Here is an 18,163-nt window from a genome sequence, read left to right as displayed (position 1 = left end):
AATTTAATTGAATTTATTTTTAAAATTGTTGTAAAAATAAATATAACATGTTAAAAATAAAAATAAAAATATTTTAAAAATGAAATTTAAATTATCAAAATTTTCAGGAATATTAAAGAAATTGCATAATTATTAATGTTTAAGAAATATCTTAACATGTTATATTTTATTTAAAAAATATATTAAAAATATATGTGGATTAAGTTGAATAATATTAAATCCAAATATTAATGCTGTCAATATCAAATTATTTATGTTATTAAACATTTCAATAAATTGAATATATTTATTTGATATTGATAGCATCATAAACTTGTAAATTGTAAATTGTTATAATTGTATATTAATTATAATCTAATATTGATATTATCATTGGAAATACAATACAATTGTGCATTTTCAATATATATTTTTTCAATCGCGACATTTATATAAAATTGTGTATTAATCGCAAATAAATCGGCACTTGTAGGTGTTAGTAATTATATCGCGTGTCTATTAAGGGCTTCGATTATTATATTATAAAAATTATCCCAATGCATATCCCAATCGAATATTCCGAATATTGTCGATTTATTTATTCGTCGTGTTTTCTCGCAAATTTTAATTAATTTGATTTATTTTGTAATTTAATCTTTGATTTACATCGAAGCTTGCTCTATCTTTATGCATTTTGAATATTTCTTTTAGATAGTCTGCACAAAATGTACCAATAATACAATTACTTTCTTTTACAATGGAAGAAACGATAAATTTTATTAATGATTCTTTTTGATCATGATTATTTAGGTTTATATAAAACTAATTAAATTCGTTATTTATATAAAACTAATTAAATTCTATTATTGTATGTTGATTATTAATAATATATATCGCGTAATTAATCATCACTAATCATAGTCTCGTCTGATCTATGTAGAAATTCTTAGTAAATTTTATATTATACATCTACTTTAGAGACACTTCCGTATAATTCTGTGTAATAAATTTTATTTTGTATTAAGTTTCAGATTATATTTTATATTAAATTTGTATTATTATTTGTAATATATATATATATTCGTAATGTAATTATTTTGATGTTAATTAATAATTTAATATGTTTATATTAGTATGTTTATGTTAATATTTTTATGTTAGTTAATAATTTAATATTTCGTAATGTGTTTTTTATGTAATTGCAAATTAATTGTAATTTATGTTATATTATAATTATGTAATATATATTTTATATATGTATTATATTTCCTATTATACATAATTAAATATTTTGTAATGTGTTTACATAATTGCAGGTTAATTTATATACATTGTGTTATATATATTGTATGTATTATATATATTGTAACTATGTAATAATATTATATATATATATATATATTTTTTTTTTCTATTTGAAAACTCTGTATTAAAAGAAAAAAAAAAGAAAAAAATTTTTCCTTCTCGATGTATCTCCACCTTAACGAAGGCATTTGCCGGGTGAGGAGGTTTGCGTACTCTCATGAACCTGAGACCTATGCCGGCGGTAACGTACGCTGATATTCATATAGATTATTCTTATATTTAAGATCATTTTTTAAGTATATTCTTAGATCGCGTTTTAAGATTTCGTTCAGTTATTAAAAAATAGTTGTATAACATTTTCCAATTTACTTAAGACGATCTTAAATATAAGAGTGAATTATGAATACTGGCCGTAGTTACTGGTAGGGTCATCCATGCCGGACAGGTCAAAGGGAAAGAGTCAGACTAAGAGAGATACCAAAATTATATAAATATAAATAAATATATATATATATATATATATAAATGTTATATTAATTATATTAATATTTTTGAATAAAATGAAAAAAAGAGAGTAATCGAGAAAATAGAAAAAAAGACAACTACAGTGATTTGAATATCTATACCCGAGAACAAATATCCATAGAAAGTATTCTGATGGACTAGATAAGAAGGAAGAAGTATGATAAATCCTTATGATGTTAAGACAAAGTTAATACAATAATGTTAATACAATAAATCATAATAATCTAAAGACCCGAAGAAGAGAATATATTGGATAGGAATGCAGGATGATTGAAAATGATTAGAAACTAAAAGACAATTTGCAATTGCATACAACACATTTATTATTATACAACTAAAGACACATTTATTATTATACAACTAAAAGACAATTTGCAATTGCATACAACACATTTATTATTATTAATAAATAGGTATTAATAATAATACTACTACTTTGTAATTATATTAAATTTTATAATTTAGTACAAAGTATTAAGCTTAAAAATATTACGCTGTTATGAAAATTATAATAAAAATATATAAATACTGTTGACTACATTAGAATGGAATATATGAATTCTTTATATTTTATATAAAAGAAGACATTTTTAAAATATTTTGCAACATCCATATTTTTCGAATCTTAATTACAAATCCTTCAGAAGAATCAGTGATTAATTTAACAAATTCTATACATGTATTATTAATTAAATTTTTAAATAATTTAAAAAAGTGTTGAATATCAAAGATCAATTTACTGCTAATTAAGAAGATATTTATAGAAATATATGGTTAAAAATATTTTTACCCTACAGCAGGCATTTTATTTTTTGTAAATAAAAATATAAATATGACAATGAATATATAGAAAAAAATATTTATTTTATCTTTGAACGCGTTACATTCATTGAAATAAAAAACTTTCAACTTCTTATTTATATCGTGTGATGAGACATAGAATAGATACGAATCAATGAATTAAATATATTATATTTAAATTTTTCAATGCTAATAATATCTTTCGAAAAGAGATGGTATCTCTATATATACATAGAATATATATATCTAATTCCAACATATATATATATATATATATATATATATATATATATATATATATATATATATATATAGAGAGAGAGAGAGAGAGAGAGAGAGAGAGAGAACCACACAAAACTTATTTATAAGATAATTTAAAAATTTATTTAATATACATAAGCGTCTTGCGGCACTCTTATTCGTATCAATAGGTGCTTTCCATTTACATCAAAACTCAGATAAATCTCATTTCTGTCTTTTTTTAACATGAATGTTGAAGAAAGACAGAAGTGAGATTTATCTGAGTTTTGATGTAAATGAAAAGCACCTATTATTTCGTGCACATAGCATGGAACAGAACCAAAAATTGTGCACATTATATGTTACCCTCTGAGAACATTCATGGACATTGGCTTTGTAGTTCATGTCCACGTTTTCAATGTTCATAGAGGGAGTATCGCTTTCAGGGATCACCTAAAAGCAGGCCATGACATCTCTCAGTCTTCTCTCTGCTTCATAGTTCATGTTCATGTTGATACGATGCCATGGCGTGGGAGTCGCGTAAAGCTGTAATCACGCTACAGATTGCGATCGGAATTGACCAATCAGAGTAGCCATCTGGCTATTCCAATAGTTATCTAATTACATAATTATATTCTTATAAGTAAACACTGTTATTATTCTTGCACATTATTGTGTCACATGGCATCAACAACTGAAATTAATTGAGGCAAATATTTTTAATTGAGGATAACATTAGAACAAAACAAGTATAAATAAACGCTATCTGTGTCTCTTTTTCCAACTTGTATCGTTTCCCATGCCTAAATAAAGGAATGGCTTATTTCAGAGTGTAAAGAGTTCAATAGTTTCACGTCATATCATATGAGATACAGCCGTGTTATTAATCCAATATAATATATAGAAGCTTATGTATTAAATAATCAGTATAAATTAGGTCATTATTTTCTCTCTCTCTCTCTCTCTCTCTCTCTCTCTCCCTCTTGTTCTATTTTTTTTATTTATTATACAGGGAACTTTCTAGCAAGGAATACACATATATACAACGTCTTATGATGACTATTAAATAGAAAAATGTTTGGGACTTTAAATTCAATTGGTTATCGCATAGAGAATTTTTGGAATTTCGAAAACTGTTCCATTTGACGGCCAATCGCGCGACGTCTCGGGAAGCACACTCAAGAATTCTATTTACGTTATAACCAATCCTGTATACGTAACTCGCGCGTATCTATTATTTCTCAAGTAGCGGGAGATTGATTGGCTACGCGTCACTCGTGGTATCTCCCGGTGACGTCACAGCCCTATTTCGTATCCCCCACCCTGCTGTCCGCTGCCCAGCTGTCGAGAGTAACCGTTTGGCAGCAGTCAACGAAAATTTCCTCGGAAAACTATCGCGGACGTGAAGGTCTCGCCGAAGGCTCCTCGCCATAATTAAAGAGCGCCGCATCTTAACAAGTACATGCACACACACATACGTATACGCGCGCACACACACAGCTCGATCCAAGTCGGGAAAGCGCCGAGGTGATCGTCATCGCCATCCTATAGTCAGGGTGGGATCGAATTCGTCCTTATAATAGTATTGCGGGAAACAGGGCGACCTTCACAGGCGCGACGAGAGGTAAAAGGACGACGGGCTGTCTCCTTTTTTCCTGCACTTTCGCGCCTACCGCTGATCCCACTTCTCTTGCTCGTCGCAAATCTGGGATCTCGTCAGAAATAACCCTCGTCGAAGGGAAGGAAAAGTGCGTAGGTACACTTGCACATGTGCTGTGATCTCTTCTGCGAGTCTATCTTCCTGACGGACGACGTACGTCAAGTGTAAAGGAGGATAACTGCCCTCGTCGTCGTCGACGTCGTCGTCGCCGTCGTCGCCGTCGTCGCCGTCGCCGTCGTCGTCGCCGTCGTCGCCGTCGTCGTCGTCGTCGCCGTCGTCATCCGCCTGCTCATTATCATCAGCCTCGTTAGCGCATATATTATACTTACGCTAGTACATCAGAGAAGTGAGAAAGAGCCTCTCGTGTGAGCATCCATCATTGTCATTGTTTGGACACGAAAGTTAACCGGGAGGCCGGTGTATAAGGAATGTCCACCCCTGCGAGGAGAAGATTGATGAGGGATTTCAAGAGGTACTTGATGTTACGACTGTTGATGTATATATATTTTAGTTGTAAAACTATGTCGTGAAGTGCGGTGCTTCTACTGTGTCGAATTTTATTCAATTCATCTTGACCTGTACATGTGCAAGCGTGCATTTATTATTGGAAACTTAATTGTATCTCTTTCATATTTGCCTTTGGCCGACAACCTTTTTCATTATCTCTTTTAATAAGCAAACAGTTGTAATTCTCTTGCGTAATTCTACAATCTAATATGGTTAATCATTTATAGAATGGTTTCTGTGAATCTTTGTATGAAAGATATTATATTTAAAGTTCAATAATGATTCATATATTTATTCATTTTTGCATATAATGTTAGATATTTTTCAATCATGACACAAGTTTCAGTAATACTTGGAATCATAGATATATATTTTGTAAAATTTAATGAAAGTATTGAGAATTTTTTCTATGTACAAATATATTAATTAATCAAATTATTTGTTTTTTACGTAATCTATTAGATTTTATAATGAAGTGACACATATACGTATAATGAAATGTGACAATAAAATTATGATAATAAATATTAAATGAATTTATACATACAAATGAGAATATGTGTATTGTTTATGTATACATTTGCAATATAAAATTGTAAAAGTTATATTTTTTGCAAAGATTACAGGAAGATCCTCCAACTGGAGTATCAGGTGCTCCAACAGACAATAATATTATGATATGGAATGCAGTTATATTTGGGTAAGACAATGCAATGTTTCTTCTTTGATGAAATTTATTTTGTTTTTACAAATCAAAAGAACATTATTTTGTGAATATGAGTGAATTGATTGAAAAATATTTTCTGATAGAGAACAAATTTTGTCTGAAATTTATTTTATAAAATATATGTGTATAAATTATGAGAGATATAATATATGGTTCAGTTTCATATAATATTTAATAATGTTTACATTTGTTTTAAGACCACACGACACTCCATTTGAAGATGGTACATTTAAACTTACAATAGAATTTACGGAAGAATACCCAAACAAGCCACCTACAGTGAGATTTGTTAGTAAGATGTTTCATCCTAATGTGTATGCGGATGGTGGAATTTGTCTCGATATACTTCAAAATCGTTGGAGTCCTACTTATGATGTCTCGGCCATTTTAACATCTATACAGGTGTGTCATTTTTTCTCTTTTACTCTAAGATATATTTCAACACTCTTATTTTTTTGTAACATTTTAAGTGATTAACCAAAAACTCAATTTTACACAAATTTCATAACATTTAATAATATTTTATGATATGTACAAGATAAGGGCTGTGTGGGAAATATAATACAAATATAATCAGAAAGAAAGTGATTGTGCAAAAATAAGTCAGAGATAAGTAAGATTATATTTATCTTTATGCATAACTTTTTTAAAAACTTATCATTTTTTATTATTTAAAAAATGTTTGTTTTATATTTATATATATAATTAAAATATATTTATTTATATATATATTTTATATATATATATATAAATATATATATATATATATATATATATATATATATATATTTATTTATTTATATAATTAAAATGTTTGTTTTATATTTATAAATATATTATAAATTTACTTGTACATTTATGTATTAATAGTTAATATCGAGATTTTGGTGATATAAAATATAAAGTTATTAAAAATTACTCAAGCTTAAATAAATATAAATATATTATGAATTTTCCAAGTTTTAAAGTTAATTTTTTCATATAAAAAAAATTTTATTCTACATTTTCGATTTATTTTTGCACAATCCCTTTTTTGATTGTCCTATGTTTCCTAATTCATTCTGTATATCGCACATGAAACATAATAATGTTTTTGACATTTTTATACATATACATATAAGATAATATATATAAGATAATGGTTTTTCTTTTTCTTTATACCTAGCATGATGTAAAATTTTTATTATTTGAATGTACAAATGGAGATATTATAATTAAGATTGCAGAGAAAGACAACATTACAAAACATGATTACAAAAAAAAATTAAATTATGCAATCAAAAAAGCATTAGTACTATTTAATGCACTCATATTTATAAAAAGACTTCATGACTTCACTCTTTTTATTTTTTCATAAAACAAAGTAGTTGATTTATACTAATTATTGATACTTAATTATATAGCTATCTATGTAAAAAAAGATATGTTTCTTTTTTTAAACATTACAGAGTTTCACCATTGAGTGTCAGCATAACAAGTATACTAGACATCAAAATACTCTTAATTGCATTATTTTAATATTTTATTATTTATTTTATCAAATATGTCATGAGGCAATCATCAAACTTATAATTTGATATTATTTTATACACAATTAGTATTTATAAGTTTTAATATTTACAATTAGTAACAATATATCCTAATGTTAATATTTTTATTCATGAATTATGTGATAGTCAGAAACGTATTTTGCATGGCTTTTAATAAAAATTCATAACCATAGTACAAAATATAACATAATTATTTTATAAATCCCACATTAAATATGTTTTGTATTTACATTTTAAAATCTATATAATCTCATATTCCTATTATGTGCAATCTTATTTTCTGAAAAACTTTTATTTATACACATTGATACATTCCTTTTTTTTAACTTTTTTGTGTTCTTAGTTATGTGATAAAAAATATGTTTGTGAAGGGATTATTCGTTTTATCTTAACAGCGGTTGCAATTCAGCAAAGTCTAATCACATGATTCCAATTAAAAATTATTTGTGCATAACACTTTAATAATTCCACATATATACATATCTCAGATAGCAAATGTATGCACCAGATGAGGTGTATTTGCCACCTGGGACTAACTATCTTTAATCTGTCCGTCGATATGCATTTTTGGTTTTTCTGTATTAATTAATCAAATGGAAAAAAAGAAGAAGAAAAAATAAAAAGCATATTGTCAGATTTACGCACTTTGTCAAAAAAAATAATGAAACTATTCTTCCAAGTATAATAAGGTACGACTTATGTGATTGCAGTCGCTGTTAAGTGACCCGAACCCGAATTCACCTGCCAACTCAATGGCAGCACAACTGTACAAAGAGAACCGACGCGAGTACGAGAAGCGAGTGAAGGCTTGCGTGGAACAGAGTTTTGTGGATTAGTTATGGGCGTTAACATAATGCTGCTGCTGTAACAGTATCAGCCAGTCAACAACCATCAAATGCAAAGGAGAAGAACATGTAGTTTTATACTACAAGAAGCTAATGCTAAAAAAGAAAAAATATACAGATCTGGCATGTTTCTTCCTGAGAGCTTTATCGAACTTACCACGACAATGTGCAACGTTAGACCGAATTTTTACAATGTTGAATAATAAACTATTATAAAATTGTGTATTTATTTATTTCGAATATCTGGTGATACACGAAATTAGTTATTAAAACCTAGAATAAAAAAAATACATTTGGCTTTTCTTTTCTCGTTGGTTTTTTGTTTCATTTTATTTTTATTTTTTGAGCGGCGTAGAATTATATATATAACTTTAATTGAATTTAGTGTACTTTAATATACATTTCAGCATGTACACAAATTCATTTATATATAGATATATATAATGAAGTAATAAATGCGTAATTTTTCTCTTTATAACTTGATATAATTGTAGCCTGGTGTTCGTTATTCTCTCTCTCTTTTTCTCCACAACCTATCTCTCTATCCTGCTTGTACATATTTATATATATTTTCGACTTCTTTGTCACGGATCAAAAGTATAATTGAAGTGAATTTGCTGAGGAAATTTCTTAATTATTTATGTTACAGTCACTTTTGGACGAACCGAATCCTAATTCGCCAGCCAATTCTTTAGCGGCACAATTGTATCAAGAAAACAAACGGGAATATGAAAAAAGAGTGGCTACTGTAGTCGAACAATCTTGGCTGAATTTTCAAGAGAGTCACACGGAGGATTCCCGCTGACATTAAGTATATATTGCTTTTCATGATTCGTAAAAAAATGTCTCGCAATTTCTTTAATATTAAAATTGTGTTCATCCTCTCTCCCGTATATTATATAAATAACAGTAATGTGGTCTTTACACATGTTGAATTCTGTATATATATATATATATATATATATATATATATATATATGTAATATCCTTTGATATTTTATGATCCGAACATTCCGTATATTAATTCAAAATTCATATAGAATACGACGAAACAAATTTGTACGACTCTAACTTTAGGGGTACGTTCGATTTGAACGCCTACGCTTATAAGCGTTATTTTTAACCGTCTTGTTTGCTGCTTAAATTCTTAGGTGATTGCAAGCAAAGTCGGTGATTGGAAAGGAATTAATTTCTATATTAAGTTAAATTTTAAATTTAGACATTTTTTGACGATGAAAAATTTGTGTTAAATTATAATAAATATTTAAATAAATATTAATAAGTTCTTAATAAATATTAATTATATTTAAATATTTAATAATTAATTATATATAAATAATAATTAATAAGTTCTTAATAAATATTAATTATATTTAATGAATTTATGATTATAATATTTTTCATTATATTTAATGAATTTATCAATTTCTACATATTTTTCATCTGGAATGAAATATTATAAAATAATTGAAATATAAAAATGAAATATAAAATAATTGAAATATAAAAATAGTATAAAAATTAGTTACTTTTCTCATTTTTAAGGAAAATGATTTGTTTAAAAACTCCATTATTTCTATTTCATTATCCATGTTTACAGTGTACCTGAGTGTTCCCTTTGGAATATAAGCATGAGCATTTACGCTTTGGCTGTTCTATCATTGAAATAAGCATTCGTGAGCAGAATTATGACATCATGTACCATCTATGAGCAATACCAAAGGGAACTATGTAAGCAATACTTATAAGTGCTTAAAGTATGTAAGCGTCCAAAAAAAATACACTCTTTGTTGAAGAAAAAAAAGAAAAAGAAAATGCAACCATTAAAAAAAAAAGAATCATGTTCTATAATTTTTCTTAGTACCAATTGGACAATTTTGTAGAGCCATTTATTTCTTATGTGATTTGTTATTTATAAGTTTTCAATACATATTATTTTTGCTTCTATAACTTGACATTATGTGCTCGTAAAGAATAAAATAAATGTCTTCATGAAATCTTTTGCAGAGCAAAATCGATTTACTATTTTATAAATGTAAATAAATTTGGGAAAATACACTAAAGGATATGATAGTTTGTCATTTTGTTTTTAGCGCCTTTATCATGTAATAATAAATATATAATAAAAAAGTGTAATCATTTATTATATCGATTTGGTAATCTATTAATTTTTAACAAATATAATTAGTAGTAATATCAAATATTACAAAGAAGGAATTACATCATGTTTGTGAATTCTTTATTATGTTATTATTCTTTATTTTGTTATCACAACTTATATAAAATACATGAACATATATGAAATATTTTGAGCAGATTTAATTTTTACAAAAACTGATGAGCAAATTTTTATAATAAAGAGTATGGAAGTAAATTTTTTACATATTCATAACTTATAATGAATTAATATATGTATTTTCTGTCTTTTTAATATAAAGTGTAATAATTTTAATATAATAATTTTGTATTTTAAAGATTAAATATTTAATATAATATATACTTTATATACAAAATAATATATAATTAATATATAATAATATATGATATTTAAAAATAAAAATGAGTAAACATAAGTAAAAATAAATGAAATCTAAATTTAATTTTATAGTATAAATTTTTATAGTGTATAAAATATAATAATATATATAATTTAAATATCAATATATTTAATATAATTTTGTATTTTAAATATTAAGTTTTTTTTCAGTAATTCAATTACTTTGTAAGTATTTACAAAAACTCTTATTTTTATTTTTCTTTACAGTAAAGTAACTTTTGCAATATTAGCGGAGAATTTCTAAAAAAAGAAGTCCGGTTTCTCCAAATATTGCACGCGATATCACGTAATTTGCTTTTTAGGATATGAAGAGGCGCGCAACTATTAGTATTGATGAAAATGCGTGTGCAAGAATATCAAAGTTATTTCAATTCTATTGAGAGAGAGAGAGAGAACAAGTGGGAGGAAGGGAGGGAAAGAGAGTCCATTTAAAACAAAGAAAATATATTTAAACATAAAATTTGTGATTCGTTTAATATGACATTATGTACAAGCACAAATATCATTTTTATTTACCTGTATATTTATCTCTTTTATAATTTAAATGCAAGAGAAACATTTGAATATGTTTCTACATTTAAAAGGTGGTCATGATTTCGTGAAAAGAAATCAATATAACTCAGTATTTCGAAGAATGCAATCTTAATATACACATGAGGTTCAAAATTAAAATACTAGAAATTTTCTAATTACACATTCGATTACGAAACTCTCAAATTTTTTCGCCGTGTTCTTGCTATGATTTCTCCTCCTTCTCCTTATTGTATCTTTCTAGCTCTTTGAGAAATTGCGCTTTAGGTTTCATGATGTTAGGTCGATCACCACGACACTTTGGACAGAACCATTTACCTTTAGGCTTAGTAGTCAGAGAAACACATGAAAAGTGGAACCATTCTATAGGACACAAGTCATTGTCACAGAGAATCATCTCGCCATATGATATCTGATCGCATAAACAATAAGTTGGTTCATCAGGATCTATTGCGAGATCGTCTTCTGGTGGTGGTGGTGTATCCTCGCGATGCTGATTTTGTTGAGTGCCTTGCCGTGATTTTCGCTTCTTCTTTTTACCAGTAGCAGCCGTTGTTGTTTTCTTTTGATTTCCATTGCTTATGTTAGACATTGTTGAAGACCTCGTCTCTGCCATTCCACCCATTATATCCATGGAATGAGCTGACTCTGTCAAAGTTTCAGTTCTCGTTCTTCTGGCACGTTTTGGATGGCGTTCCATATTTGCATGGCTTGTGGTATTCGAATTATTGCTCATGTTTGATTCACGAACTTCAGAGCTTTCTTGTTCCTTTCCAAAATCTATTAAAAAGTAAAAGTTAGTTATTTTGGAAATATATGTCATAGATGTACATATTGTTAATTTAAATATCAATTAAATAGGATTGAAAAACACAAAATAATATACCTAAGTTTCGATAATCTAAGTCTAACTGCCTAGATTTGTTCTCTATAAGATCTTGTACTTGCTGGATAATTTGTAATTTCTCATCTCCTATTTCTTGTGCTGCAATCAGAGCTTGTTGTACTCTTAGCAATGCTCTCCTTTTTATCACAGGATCTGTATCATTTTGTAATGTTTCCTGATGTTGATCAACTTCACGTAAATATGCTGTAAACATAAAACAACATAATAAAGAAACTCTATTTTGATAAGTAAGGTATATAATAATTATTTTGAGAAATATTCCTAAAAAATCTGCAATATTTACGCAGGTAAAGTGTAATATAACATTTTAATTTTTTTTATACAAAAAGTATTCACACATAAAGACAAGTTTGGAAAACTGATAAAAATAGTTAAGATATGTGAAGACATTTTTTCAAAAACTTGTGTAAGTATTAGTGCATCATCTGACTGATTATTATATCCGAATAGTCGAATTAATTTCGAAATAATAATTCGATCCAAATTACTTTGACAAGTGGCGTCCAGCTCGCGCAAACGAGAAACATGCCTCTGCAAGTCGTTGGGCAGATTTTCCACGCAATCCAAGTAATTTTCGATGTATGTCGCCGAGTAAAGAGCCTCGACTACCGCCTGATTTAACATATTCACACTATGTTTTGTTCTTTTTTTCTAGCTTTTCGTCCCTTATACAATAACACAAGAATATTGCTCCAAGACTCCAAATCGCTAACTATCGTTTTGACTTTTATACCCAATTATGGGTCAACAGAAGAGACTATGGAGACCTCTTACGGAGAATCGTGAACTATAATACTGCGTTTTTTTATTGCAGGATTCATACTGCGTTTGATTTTGATGTACGACATCCGACATCCAATAAGAGAGTTTGTTTTATAGAAAAAATATGGCGTTTTCGGAGTGATTTACTAGACGTCATTGACCAATTACAGCCATTCTTCTGAAGAATGTATGCTTACATTCTTTAGAAGAATGGCTGTGATTGGTCAATGACGTCTAATAAACCACTCCGAAAACGTCATAATTGGGAACGTACCCTAGGAATATCGACCGTAGAATTCACCGAAACTTTTCATTGGCCGCATTCAGCAGACTCAACTGCTAAGTAACAATCGAACATGATTGGTTTCTACTTTCAGATCTGACCAATCAGCGTCGAATTACATCGGAAAATCTAGTAATGTTGCCCAACTGTTGAGTCCGCTGAATGCGGCCATTTTGACGTTTTCCTCTAGGGAAAAAGTTACATGATTGCTGCCGGAATTTGATCAAAGTGTCTAAAGTTTTTCACGTGTTAAAGTTTTTATGTCCAAAATATGGTAAAATTACACATTAATTTGACGTATGGAGCGATTTTTTTAATAGTAAATTCTTTTTATTATGTAAACAGGATTATAAAAATTTAATAATTTCGAAATCAAAATAATATATTTTAATTCCTTTAATTGTTATGTTCATAACCTGTCAAAATCGATTGTATAATTACAGATCGTTGATTGTAGATCTTTAAATGGATGAATAGTTGAAGAACCAGAGGAATTAACAAAACATTGAATATTTCAATTGAATATTTCAATTTATTTAAAAAAAAACAGCTAAAAATATTGAAGATTTGCTCGATTATCGAGGGAAATTGTTTTTAATATCAAAATGCCAACTATTGGAATAAAACGCGATTTATTATTTCAAGCACTGGGCAAGACATATTGTAAGTAACTCCTATATTATTTAAATCAATGTTTCTCAAACTCGGGATCGCTAAATAAAAACATCTATAGAAGGAACGAAATACATTTTCTGAGAAAAATACATTTATAAGAACTTATTTATTAAAAAACTACAGTCTAAAGTTAAATTTTTTTAATAAAAATTGTTTAAATTAATTGCTCATATAAAATCTTATTATTATTGATATTAAATTTTTGCTGCAAAATTTAGTTTTTTCTTTTGGGAGTTAAAGTGTTTGAGAAACACTGATCTAAGTAAATATAAATTTTGTGAAATAAGTTATATCATGCTTACTTTTGTTTAATTTCTACTACAATGTAATCACACACAAGTTATGTGTTAAAGTAATATAAATAAAATGCTCCTTTATTACTTTCATATATTATTATAAATATGTTAATTTTTTTATTACTATTATTTTTATTTGTCAATATTATATATATAAATTTTTAGAAGTTATAAAAAGATTAAATTTATATGTGAAATTATACTGATATATTTCTCTAAAACGAATTAAAAAAAAACTTCTGTTTCAGCTGATGATGAATTTCAAGATTTGTGTTTCAAATTTGGTTTGGAATTAGATGAGGTGGTAAGTTTAAGCTGTCAACTATTTTATGATTTATAATTGCATTATGCTTTGTTTTGTAATATTTACTTAATTATTTATGAAGACAACAGAAAAACAAATGATAGCGAAAGAACAAGGCTCTAGTCAAGATGATGCATCTGAAGATATCATCTATAAAATTGATATTCCTGCTAACAGATATGACCTTTTGTGCTTAGAGAGTTTAAGTGTTGGACTACTTATCTTTTTGAACAAGTAAATATACAATTTGAATATTTTTTATGATTTGCGAAATTTTATTTAAAATAAAAAATGACACTCTCTAATAAGTATTAAATGAGCTAAAAAAAATGAAATAAACTAATAAAATATTCCTTTAATTATCAAGATAAATATTTAGGATAAACTTTTGATTCAAAATTTGTTTAATTTTAGAATATTTGAATGGAAAAATAAAAGGAACTAAAATTATTTGGATAATTAAAGGAATTTCTTGAAGATAATTATTTATTATATCCCCTTTACATTTGGCTTTTATTAATTTCCTTCTTATTTTCTCTTCTAAAATATTGTAATTAAAACAATATACAAAATCTATTTTTTTTCCTTTTAAACAGGATACCTATTCCACATTATAAGACAATAAAACCAAAAACAGGAATAGAAAAAATTGTGATGAGTCCAGAAGTATGTATAATATTTATAGAAAATTATATCACAATTTGTTTGATATTAAAGAATTATTTTTTAGTGCTTAAAAATAAGAGGCCACATAGTTGCAGCAATTTTGCGTAATGTAACTTTGACACAAGATTCTTATAATAGTTTTATTGATCTTCAAGATAAATTGCACCAAAATATAGGAAGAAAGCGCAGTCTAGTTTCTATTGGTACTCATGATTTAGATACAATTAAAGGCCCATTTTTGTACGATGCCAAACCACCATCGGAGATATATTTCAAACCACTTAATCAGGACAAAGAATATACAGGTGAAGGCATCATGCAATTGTATGCAGTAAGTATTCCATTTTACCAAGTATTTATTAGTTTTATATACATACAAACATTTATCATAATAATATATATATAACAAATATTTATAATCACTATGTTACATACACATACACGTGTGTGTGCGCGCGCGTTTGTGTGTATGTGTGTTTGTAATTTAATGTATTTAATGTAATTTAACGTATTTACAGACACATTCGCAACTCAAGCAATATTTGCCTATCATAAAAGACAGTCCTGTTTATCCAGTGATATATGATAGTAATGGAATTATTTTGTCTCTTCCTCCTATCATAAATGGAGATCATTCAAAGATAACTCTTAATACAAAAAATATTTTTATTGAATGCACTGCAACTGATCTCACAAAGGTATATTATATATGTATATTGTATTATTCTCTTTATGCTCCATATATTTTTATTTGTAATGATAATATCCTTTAAAAATTTTGTGATTTCAAAATACAAGTAACTAATTATAATATATGTATATATATATATATATATATATATATATATATATATATATTAATATTGTATATATACATGTATACACATATATATTTTTGTATATAATAAATTTATAGGCAAAAATCGCAGTGGACACTATAGTCTGTGCTTTCAGTCAGTATTGCAGCAAGAAATATGTAGCTGAAACTGTAGAAGTGGTATATCCTGATAATCAAACTTTTTATTACCCAAGTTTAAAGTATCGAGTGGAAGAAATTAACTGTAATAAAGCACTAAATTATATTGGTATTAAGTAAGTAATGAAGTATTTCTATTATGTTAATAGTAAACATCAAGATGATTATATTTTAAACTTGATGTATAAAATAAAATGTGTTTTTGTAGACAAACACCAGAACAGATTGCACAGTTGTTGTCAAAAATGTCACTAAAATCTAAAGTGAAGGATAATGATAAATTAGTTGTAGAAATACCACCAACAAGACATGATGTGATACATCCTTGTGACATTTATGAAGATATTGCCATTGCCTATGGATACAATGAAATAGAAAAAACTATACCACATATGTCAACAATTGCAGCAGAGGTAAACTTAAGATGTTTTTTAATTAAATATAATTTAATGTATTGAGATGTGTGTATGTGTGCATGCGTATATGTATAATTTATATACACATGTGTAATTTCAGTTTCCACTCAACAAGCTCACTGACCAGATACGAATAGAACTTGCAGAAGCAGGATTCACCGAGGCACTGACTTTTTCTCTGGTACATTAAAAAAGAAGATTTTTATATTTTTATATTTAAAACTCTTATATCTTCGATTCTACGCATTTTAATTATATTATTTTATAGTGTTCACGTGAAGATGTAGCAGATAAATTGGGTTATAAAATAGAAGATGTACCAGCAGTTCATATATCTAATCCAAAAACTTTGGAGTTTCAGGTAATTTATAATTTCTCGTATTTTCTTTGTAAGTTCTCTTTTTGTTAACTTTTATTCATTCTACTAATTTAATATATACATGTAATATAAGCAACATTTTGTGTGATGTGCAATTCATTTTGTGAGAAATTGATGGAATTTGCTATATGATTAAATTATAAAATAATAGGAAAGCAATGTAAGAAGAGATTAAATTAACAAAAATTTATAACTGATTTAAAAATGATCAAGAATAGAGGCGCATAGATAAAAATTGAACTATAATTTAAGTCCTGTGTAAAATTATTTAAAATATTTGAATGAAAAAATCGTTGCAGGTTGCACGTACTTCACTTCTATCAGGATTACTTAAAACGATATCTGCGAATAAGAAAATGCCATTGCCTCATAAATTGTTTGAAGTTTCTGATGTTGTATTACGAGACGATAAGACAGAAGTTGGTGCGCGTAATAATCGTCGTTTATGCGCAGTATATGCTAATAAATCAGCTGGTTTTGAGATCATTCATGGCTTAGTAGATAGAATATTATTATTACTAGAAGTACCCTGGAGCGCTAACAAAGACAAAAGCGGATATTATTTGCATGCAGCTGATGGTACAAGATAGTTTCATTATCCTTTTTTAGAATATGATTGAGATTAATCTCAATCATAAATACAAAAAAATTATTTCATAAGTAATAGGAATTTATTATTTATATTTTTACAGACCCAACATTCTTCCCTCAACGATGTGCTGAAATTGTTTGCAATGGTGAAGTAATAGGAAAAATGGGGGTTTTACACCCCAATGTACTTTCAAAGTTTGAATTAAATGTTCCATGTTCTGCTATGGAAATAAACATTGAACCATTTTTATAAAAGGTAATTAATTTATAATATGTTTGTTGAAATACAAACTATATCATAAAATATATTTAAATAAAACTTGTGATAAAAATATATTTATATTCTATATATGTGATTTATTTTCAATAAGATTTACCTATTTATAAGGTTTTAGTATATATATGTGTAAAAATGTTTCATATAAATTTTATTAAATAATTAACATATTTCTATTCATATCTAATATATTTCGAGTATATAGGGTGTTATAAAAATTATGCTAATGTTTGTGAGCGGGTAAACTGAACAGATACATCAACTCTTGTCTTCTTGTTGCCATACAACACTCGTCTCTGGCTACTCTGGCACGCCTATCGACATAAAGCGGTATCCGTATATAAACAATATATTAAATATAATCGGAAAAATTGAAAGAGATAGAGCATGAAAACGGCCATTTT

At 27.3% G+C, this 18,163-nt stretch overlaps 3 protein-coding genes across 7 annotated transcripts; 2 read left to right on the top strand and 1 right to left on the bottom strand.

Annotated features, from left to right (window-relative positions):
- Positions 1 to 4,119: 4,119 nt before the first annotated feature.
- On the top strand, positions 4,120 to 10,185 carry Ubc6 (ubiquitin conjugating enzyme 6). Of its 2 annotated transcripts, XM_083086387.1 has the most exons (5): positions 4,120 to 4,982; positions 5,637 to 5,717; positions 5,942 to 6,146; positions 8,789 to 8,950; positions 9,740 to 10,185. In XM_083086387.1, the coding sequence occupies exons 1-4, from the start codon at positions 4,939 to 4,941 to the stop codon at positions 8,942 to 8,944; spliced, it is 486 nt and encodes a 161-aa protein (XP_082942513.1). In that variant the 5' UTR covers positions 4,120 to 4,938; the 3' UTR covers positions 8,945 to 8,950; positions 9,740 to 10,185. The 2 variants fall into 2 exon arrangements, with proteins under 2 accessions (XP_082942513.1, XP_082942514.1); XM_083086388.1 differs by lacking the exons at positions 8,789 to 8,950; positions 9,740 to 10,185 and adding an exon at positions 8,005 to 8,452 and having other exon boundaries at positions 4,151 to 4,982.
- Positions 10,186 to 11,143: 958 nt separating this feature from the next.
- LOC145964215 (inhibitor of growth protein 1) lies at positions 11,144 to 12,897 on the bottom strand. The gene is made up of 3 exons (XM_083086692.1): positions 12,623 to 12,897; positions 12,114 to 12,317; positions 11,144 to 12,007 (listed from the first exon to the last, which is right to left on the bottom strand). The coding sequence occupies exons 1-3, from the start codon at positions 12,756 to 12,758 to the stop codon at positions 11,433 to 11,435; spliced, it is 915 nt and encodes a 304-aa protein (XP_082942818.1). The 5' UTR covers positions 12,759 to 12,897; the 3' UTR covers positions 11,144 to 11,432.
- A 479-nt stretch (positions 12,898 to 13,376) lies between these two features.
- Beta-phers (phenylalanine--tRNA ligase beta subunit) lies at positions 13,377 to 17,829 on the top strand. 4 transcript variants are annotated; one of them, XM_083086616.1, is made up of 13 exons: positions 13,377 to 13,453; positions 13,637 to 13,842; positions 14,399 to 14,454; positions 14,537 to 14,688; positions 15,051 to 15,120; positions 15,185 to 15,451; positions 15,639 to 15,818; positions 16,037 to 16,212; positions 16,305 to 16,509; positions 16,613 to 16,693; positions 16,781 to 16,873; positions 17,191 to 17,470; positions 17,584 to 17,829. In XM_083086616.1, the coding sequence occupies exons 2-13, from the start codon at positions 13,785 to 13,787 to the stop codon at positions 17,733 to 17,735; spliced, it is 1,770 nt and encodes a 589-aa protein (XP_082942742.1). In that variant the 5' UTR covers positions 13,377 to 13,453; positions 13,637 to 13,784; the 3' UTR covers positions 17,736 to 17,829. The 4 variants fall into 4 exon arrangements, with proteins under 4 accessions (XP_082942742.1, XP_082942743.1, XP_082942741.1 ...); XM_083086617.1 differs by having other exon boundaries at positions 13,391 to 13,498; XM_083086615.1 differs by having other exon boundaries at positions 13,393 to 13,453; positions 13,623 to 13,842.
- Positions 17,830 to 18,163: the final 334 nt, after the last annotated feature.

The sequence above is a fragment of the Camponotus vicinus genome, unplaced genomic scaffold (genome assembly GCF_025532165.1).
Source record: "Camponotus vicinus isolate PSW18456_S1 unplaced genomic scaffold, iyCamVici1.0 SCAF_13, whole genome shotgun sequence".
In the NCBI taxonomy this organism is placed as follows: Eukaryota; Metazoa; Arthropoda; class Insecta; order Hymenoptera; family Formicidae; genus Camponotus; species Camponotus vicinus.
Note: the sequence above shows the minus strand (reverse complement) of the source record. Positions and strands in the feature narration are given on the sequence as shown.

Bases quoted from the DNA above. Each gene is read 5' to 3' on its own strand.
- Beta-phers (XM_083086616.1), top strand. From the start codon at position 13,785: ATGCCAACTATTGGAATAAAACGCGATTTATTATTTCAAGCACTGGGC. The intron at 15,819-16,036 runs GTATATTATATA...ATAAATTTATAG, and splicing joins CTGCAACTGATCTCACAAAG to GCAAAAATCGCAGTGGACAC. The intron at 16,874-17,190 runs GTAATTTATAAT...AAATCGTTGCAG, and splicing joins CAAAAACTTTGGAGTTTCAG to GTTGCACGTACTTCACTTCT.
- LOC145964215 (XM_083086692.1), bottom strand. From the start codon at position 12,758: ATGTTAAATCAGGCGGTAGTCGAGGCTCTTTACTCGGCGACATACATC. The intron at 12,318-12,622 runs GTAATTTGGATC...TTATGTTTACAG, and splicing joins GCTGGACGCCACTTGTCAAA to CATATTTACGTGAAGTTGAT. The intron at 12,008-12,113 runs GTATATTATTTT...ACTTTTTAATAG, and splicing joins CTTAGATTATCGAAACTTAG to ATTTTGGAAAGGAACAAGAA.
- Ubc6 (XM_083086387.1), top strand. From the start codon at position 4,939: ATGTCCACCCCTGCGAGGAGAAGATTGATGAGGGATTTCAAGAG. The intron at 4,983-5,636 runs GTACTTGATGTT...TTTTTTGCAAAG, and splicing joins TTGATGAGGGATTTCAAGAG to ATTACAGGAAGATCCTCCAA. The intron at 5,718-5,941 runs GTAAGACAATGC...ATTTGTTTTAAG, and splicing joins TGGAATGCAGTTATATTTGG to ACCACACGACACTCCATTTG.